Source organism: Tachysurus fulvidraco, chromosome 5, assembly GCF_022655615.1.
Source record: "Tachysurus fulvidraco isolate hzauxx_2018 chromosome 5, HZAU_PFXX_2.0, whole genome shotgun sequence".
NCBI lineage: Eukaryota > Metazoa > Chordata > Actinopteri > Siluriformes > Bagridae > Tachysurus > Tachysurus fulvidraco.
The window spans coordinates 34,176,280-34,183,779 of record NC_062522.1 but is presented as its reverse complement, the minus strand read 5'-3'; the positions used below and the strand labels follow the sequence as shown (position 1 = coordinate 34,183,779).

The 7,500-nt window shown below is 43.0% G+C and overlaps 2 protein-coding genes across 3 annotated transcripts in view; both read left to right on the top strand.

The window, feature by feature from the left end:
- Positions 1-1,864, top strand: part of odad3 (outer dynein arm docking complex subunit 3) — a 9,094-nt gene extending 7,230 nt beyond the window's left edge. Inside the window, exons 13-15 of one of the 2 annotated variants that reach the window (XM_027156936.2) lie at positions 1,098-1,182; positions 1,416-1,550; positions 1,671-1,864. In XM_027156936.2, coding sequence (XP_027012737.2) covers positions 1,098-1,182; positions 1,416-1,549 — 219 coding nt within the window. In that variant the 3' untranslated portion in view covers position 1,550; positions 1,671-1,864. Of the gene's footprint in view, positions 1-1,097; positions 1,183-1,415 lie in introns of both variants that reach the window. The other variant, XM_047813061.1, reaches the window with a different exon arrangement.
- Positions 1,865-3,325: 1,461 nt separating this feature from the next.
- The window catches only part of rgl3a (ral guanine nucleotide dissociation stimulator-like 3a), an 11,550-nt gene continuing 7,375 nt past the window's right edge, over positions 3,326-7,500 (top strand). Inside the window, 3 exon segments of the mRNA XM_047814154.1 lie at positions 3,326-3,364; positions 3,367-3,456; positions 7,112-7,392. Of these exon segments, the coding sequence (XP_047670110.1) occupies positions 3,326-3,364; positions 3,367-3,456; positions 7,112-7,392 (410 nt within the window).

Sequence of the window (7,500 nt, the reverse complement as noted above, 5' to 3'; positions counted from 1 at the left end):
GTCTGTGTCTGTCTGTGTGTGTCTGTCTGTGTCTGTCTGTGTGTGTCTGTCTGTGTCTGTCTGTGTCTGTCTGTGTGTGTGTCAGTGTGTGTCTGTCTGTGTCTGTCTGTGTGTGTGTCAGTGTGTGTCAGTGTGTGTCTGTCTGTGTCTGTCTGTGTGTGTGTCAGTGTGTGTCTGTCTGTGTCTGTCTGTGTGTGTCTGTCTGTGTCTGTCTGTGTGTGTCTGTCTGTGTCTGTCTGTGTGTGTGTCAGTCTGTGTCTGTCTGTGTGTGTCTGTCTGTGTCTGTCTGTGTCTGTCTGTGTGTGTCTGTCTGTGTCTGTCTGTGTCTGTCTGTGTGTGTGTCAGTGTGTGTCTGTGTGTCTGTCTGTCTGTGTCTGTCTGTGTCTGTCTGTCTGTGTCTGTGTGTGTGTCTGTCTGTGTCTGTCTGTGTCTGTCTGTCTGTGTCTGTCTGTGTGTCTGTGTGTGTCTGTCTGTGTCTGTCTGTGTGTGTCTGTCTGTGTCTGTCTGTGTGTGTGTCTGTCTGTGTGTGTGTCAGTGTGTGTCTGTGTGTCTGTCTGTGTGTCTGTCTGTGTGTGTCTGTCTGTGTCTGTCTGTGTGTGTGTCTGTGTGTGTGTCTGTCTGTGTGTGTCTGTCTGTGTTTGTCTGTGTGTGTGTCAGTGTGTGTCTGTGTTTCTGTCTGTGTGTCTGTCTGTGTCTGTCTGTGTGTCTGTCTGTGTCTGTCTGTGTGTCTGTCTGTGTGTGTCTGTCTGTGTGTCTGTCTGTGTGTCTGTCTGTGTGTCTGTGTGTGTTTGTCTGTCTGTGTGTGTCTGTGTGTGTGTCTGTGTGTGTCTGTGTGTGTCTGTCTGTGTCTGTCTGTGTGTCTGTGTGTGTCTGTGTGTGTCTGTGTGTCTGTCTGTGTGTGTCTGTCTGTGTGTCTGTGTGTGTCTGTGTGTGTCTGTGTGTCTGTCTGTGTGTCTGTCTGTGTGTGTGTCTGAGAGAGAGAAAGAGAGAGAGACAGATTGACAGAAAGCCTTCATCTGATTAATAGGTGTGTGTGTGTGTGTGTGTGTGTGTGTGTGTGTGTGTGTGTGTGTGTGTGTGTGTGTGTGTGTGTGCAGTTCCATGCCAGCATTGAAGGGAAATTGCCTGACTACAATACCCGTATCACACTACTGGATTATCAGAGAGCCGACCTGCATGAAGGTCACATACACACACACACACACACACACACACACACACACACACACACACACTCACACATACACACACACTCACACACACATACATACACACACACACACTCACACACTAAATCTGTTAAATATGGCCACTATTTATATATAGACTTTATATCTGTTGTATAAGAGAACAGAAGTCATTAATGCTCACTACACCCCGTTACACTAACATAAGGAATTTCTCTCTCTCTGTAGAAGATGATGACAGCGAGGATGATGATTGTGATGTCATCACTCGGATGTCCCTTAAACGGCAGTCGCAGCTCATCATCGACTCAAAGACAAAGAGGAAGACTCGTCTGAGGAAGAGGAAGAGCAAACTTCCATAACGTAATTAAAAAAAAACATAATAAACAATCATCATAAAAAACAAGAAAACATATTTCTGTTATTATTATTAGATTATTAAATAAAGATACATGTTGCTCTTTTACTTCTCGTTACATGTAGACATGATGTCAGCATGATGATGTCATCGTGATGACGTCAGGCGTGATGATGTCAGTGTGATGTAGCACTGTATATCACAGAGCAGATAAATAGACCTGATGCACATATAATAAATATAAATACTGAGTGAATGTGGTTTAATAAACACAGGGTTACATACAAATTTACTCCAATAAAAGTTTGATAAATGCTGATTTTTTTGTATTGTTTATTGCTAAATAATAATCATCTATAAAAAATGATTTAAATGCATCACAAATGTGTTTGTTGGGGACTTCAGTAAGTCACTTATTTCACCGAAGTCACATAATAATCTGTATTTGTTCAAGTCAACACACACACACACACACACACACACACACACACACACACACACACACACGTATTATTATACAGCTTGTGGTGCAGCACAATAACACAGTTCCTTAACAGAGCTGAACTATGTGTCTAATACATCTGCCAAAGCAACCAGCTAAATCCCAGCACTACAGATCAGCCGCTCAGATGAGGGTTAAATACTGCACATGTCCCAGTTCAGTGAGCAGCACAACATGATGTTAACACCTCTTTGGTGAAGAGTGTGTGTGATTGTCACACTTAACTTTCCTATGTTGTGTTTTTGAGACAACTACACAACTGTGCTCAACAAAATCAAATACAAGCATTTAGGAGAAACGATGCTCAGCCCTCTGGCTACATGCACACACACACTCCACCCAGAAAGTAAGAGTGTGTGTGTGTGTGTGTGTGTGTGTGTGTGTGTGTGTGTGTGTGTGTGTGTGTGTGTGTGTGTGTGTGAAGGATAGGAATGTTTCCAGTATACCACAGACCCAGAATGACGCATGATTGTGTTCAGCTGACCTTCACAGTGAACCTTTTCCCACAATGCATCTCTTCATACTCAGAATAATGTGATCATTATTCATCACTGAACACGTTTTTATTCTTAACGTCTGGTGTGTGACTGTGTGATGATACACAACAGAACATCAGGAGTTTAATACATCAGAATGTGATGAGAAATGACACTGTGTGTAAGTAATAAACACTGTGTGTAAGTAATAAACACTGTGTGTAAGTAATAAACACTGTGTAAGTAATAAACACTGTGTGTAAGTAATAAACACTGTGTGTAAGTAATAACTGTGTGGGTTTCACTCTTATGGACGAGTTTCTGTTAGCACCCTTTCTTATAGCACAACAATTTACCAACAATTAATCTATCTATCTATCTATCTATCTATCTATCTATCTATCTATCTATCTATCTATTAAAATATTTAATCTCACTTTTTAATCGATAAATCAGGCTCTGTGTTATTTTGCGCACGTGCGGTTATCAGAGCACGTGCACGTCACACCTGTTGCCGGACAGGTTATGTGCGTCACGTGACTGCTTCGGGCATAAAGGGGTAAAACACAAAAGTAGTGCGTCGTGTGTAGTGAGTCTCTCTCTCACACACACACACACACACACACACACACACACACACACACACACACACGTGTTTATTTATACCGTATTGCACGTTGCATCACACGCGCACCTGCCAAATTGCTAAATTTATTTATGTTGTTCTTGAAGACGTGCTGTGTGTGTGTGTGTGTGTGTGTGTGTGTGTGTGTGTGTGTGTGTGTGTGTGTGTCTTTAGAGGATGAGAGCATCTCTGCAGCTGTGGGTCCCTGAGCGGAGTGTGTGTGTGTAAAACGTGTTCGACTGAAGAGACTCGTGCTTGATCCTTATGTGTTGCTGACACACTACACCCTGCTGAACACACACACTGAGGTGAGACACACACACACTACACCCTGCTGAACACACACACACACAGTGAGGTGAGACACACACACACACACACAGTGAGGTGAGACACACACTACACCCTGCTGAACACACACACACAGTGAGGTGAGACACACACACTACACCCTGCTGAACACACACAGTGAGGTGAGACACACACACACACTACACCCTGCTGAACACACACACACACTACACCCTGCTGAACACACACACACACACTACACCCTGCTGAACACACACACACACACACACACACACACTACACCCTGCTGAACACACACACAGTGAGGTGAGACACACACACAGTGAGGTGAGACACACACACACACACACACACACACTACACCCTGCTGAACACACACACACACACACACACACACACACACGACTACTGATAACAGTAATCATAACTTCCCCATGCTGTTAAACAGTATATTATATATTCTGATTGTTGTTTACCGAGTTTCACTAGAATGCGTCTGTGTGACGTAATGACCCTCGTGCTCTAAACCCCGCCCACCTAAAAAGCACTCAGTTCGTGTCAGAGTGGGCGCGTGCGCATCTGGCTAAGATTGAGTAGCTTTTTCAGTTCACTGTTGTATTTATTTTTCTTTTAAACAAATCATCTTTTAGATTTTAGAGACAGGATTTTAAATTAATGAGAATAAAAACCGACAAGGATTAAGTTTATTTTCCGTGGTGAATGTTTTAAACTATTCTGCAGAGACTTCTGACTGGAGATCTGACTGGGGATCTGACTGGGAATCTGACTGGGGATCTGACTAGGGATCTGACTAGGGATCTGATTGGGGATCTGACTGGGGATCTGACTGGACTTCTGACTGGGGTTCTGACTGGGGATCTGACTGGACTTCTGACTGGGGTTCTGACTGGGGATCTGACTGGGGATCTGACTAGGGATCTGACTGGGGATCTGACTAGGGATCTGACTGGGGATCTGACTAGGGATCTGACTGGACTTCTGACTGGGGATCTGACTGGACTTCTGACTGGAGATCTGACTGGAGATCTGACTGGGGATCTGACTGGGGATCTGACTGGAGATCTGACTGGAGATCTGACTGGAGATCACGATGTCTATCATATAATCTCCAGAACCGGACTATAAAACTATGGGGAAATGGCAGCTAACCCTGGTAATATGTTTATTTTATTTTTTATTTATATATTTTATGTATTTGTATAGTTATTTAGGACGTCTAATACAGTTTTTATCTACTTCAGCAAACTAAATTACAAAAAACAACATAGCAATGCTAGAATAAATCATTACGACAGTTAAGTTACAAATAAGTTAAAGAATTGTTTGCATTTCACAAAAACCCAACGTTTATATACAAGCTTATGGCGTTGTCCAGATTCGCTGTGTGTCTCTGTTATGGTGTTAATCATATTTGTGTGTATTGTGTACAAAACACAACCGTCATCTCTGAACGAACCGAATAAGAAGTTAACTGTGAAATCTGTATAAATCTGTTTAATGAACAGTTCTATGGACCTTCATCTCATCTCCATGTCCATGCACACGAGGTGTATGATTATGTAGTGCACTACAGGTGGTGTTCAGTGTAATTATCACAGGTGGTGTTCAGTGTAATTATTACAGGTGGTGTTCAGTGTAATTATCACAGGTGGTGTTCAGTGTAATTATTACAGGTGGTGTTCAGTGTAATTATTACAGGTGGTGTTCAGTGTAATTATTACAGGTGGTGTTCAGTGTAATTATTACAGGTGGTGTTCAGTGTAATTATTACAGGTGGTGTTCCGTGTAATTCAGCTCTTATTAATATAATCTTACAGAAAACTTTACACTGTACTGTAATATACAACATAAACATGACTAACATTTTAATCATGAGCACTTTATTCATTTAAAAAACATTCATTGCTTGGGATTCCCGATTACACCTGTTCAACAGGTGTGTGTGTGTGTGTGTGTGTGTGTGTGTGTGTGTGTGTGTGTGTGGTGTGTGGTGTGTGTGTGTGTGTGAGAGAGAGAGAGAGAGAGAGAGAGAGAGAGACACAGAGCTCGAGCTCATTCTGTTCATTCCTGAGCTGGGTTGGTAGTTTCAGCTGTGTGTTCTGTGTAATTATTATATTCAACACACTATTTGTTTTAACATTTACATTTCTGGCATTTGGAAGGTGCTCTTATCGTCCATTTAACCTCCTTTCACACAACCGAGCAAAGTAAGTGTTCATGACCTTGCTCAGGACTGCCAGCAGCAGCTTGGTAACCCTGTGAGGAGTGTGTCATAAGGGCATCTGGCATAAGACCTGTGCCACATATATGTTGGTCAGATGACCTGCTGTGGGAACCCTGAATACGGAGAACCGTAAGAACATTTATTTACCGTTACGCCAGCACTGAGATCTGGCACCTGATTGGTCCTCAGGTGGTGATTAATTCTCTCTAACAGCAGCTCTGACTGTACTACAGCTTTATATACAGGTTTATATCCTTATCGTTTCCATAGTAACAGCTCATTCACAGTGACCTATATAGCGCATGCTCAAGGGATTGTTCTAATACACCACTACATGTAACGTCAACATCATTGTGTATTAATCTTGTAGTAATGTATAAATTGTCATGTCACAGTTTGCAGTCATGCAGGAAATAAACACGCTGCTAATCTGTGCTTGTTTGTTAGTGTGACTACAGAATTCACCATTTCTGCAGAACTAGTGAAAATGATCAGCATTAACAACCACCAGCGACCAATGAGAAACACACACATTATTAGGACACGCCCACAATCTTGTGATTCATGACACTGACCCAAATCTCCCATTGTCACCTGTACACCAAATGCTGTTGTTCCTCACCTCTAGGGTGTTCTTATAGAGGTGTGTGTGTGTGTGTGTGTTCTCGCTCGCTCTCTCCAGCAGTCTGACCAAACACTCGGTTATTAAAAACAGTGTTCTTGGTCAGGGTTCAGGTTTGATTTTCATCTTAGCCCATAAACCCACAGGAACACAAAGTCACTTGAGAGACAAACACACAAATCTACTGATGTGAGTGGAGGAGAACATGGCGAATGAGGAGAACATGGTGAATGAGGAGAACATGGTGAATGAGGAGAACATGGGGAATGAGGAGAACATGGGGAATGAGGAGAACATGGGGAATGAGGAGAACATGGGGAATGAGGAGAACATGGTGAATGAGGAGAACATGGGGAATGAGGAGAACATGGGGAATGAGGAGAACATGGGGAATGATGCACATTAATATAGTGAAAAATAACCTAACATACTCCCAGACCAGCCTTCTTACTTTCCTTTTTTCCTCCTTTATCCTTCATGCAGTTCTCTCCCTTTTCCTTTCTTCTTTTCCCTTCATCTGTAATCTTCCTTATTACTAATAATAAACTGATGAAAAGTGGTATATTTAAAAATGTGTGTAATATAGTGAGGATTCTGTAGGAGACGGTGAACATTTTATTTGTGGAATGAGTCTCCAGTGTGAGCAGATCAGAGAGAGAGAGAGAATGTTCATCATTTTTATTCTGCGAGAAAGGAGAGGGCAGTAATTCTGTAGTGTGTGTGTGTGTGTGTGTGTGTGTGTGTGTGTGTGTGTGTGTGTGTGTGTGTGTGTGTGTGAGAGCAGGACCCGGTGCAGGAATGGGGTGAGGAGGTGGAGGATGGTGTTGTGTATGGCGTGACCCTCCACAGAGAGCCGGCGTGTCCCTCTCCGTCGGACCTGGTGGGCGTGGCCTGTGTGCAGTATCGTACACTGAAGGTGCGCAGGGTGAAGGCAGCCACACTGGAGCATCTCGTCCAAGAACTAGTGAAGCCTGAGTGTGACGAACCCGACTACAGCAGAATCTTTCTCTCCACCTACAAAGCTTTCACCTGCACCAACACACTCCTCGATATGCTGTTTCAGAGGTGTCTATCTCTCTCACATACACACACACACACACACACACACACACACACACACACACACACCTGTTTTTAGTCTAACTTTTTACTCAAAAAAAAGTATGTCAGTCA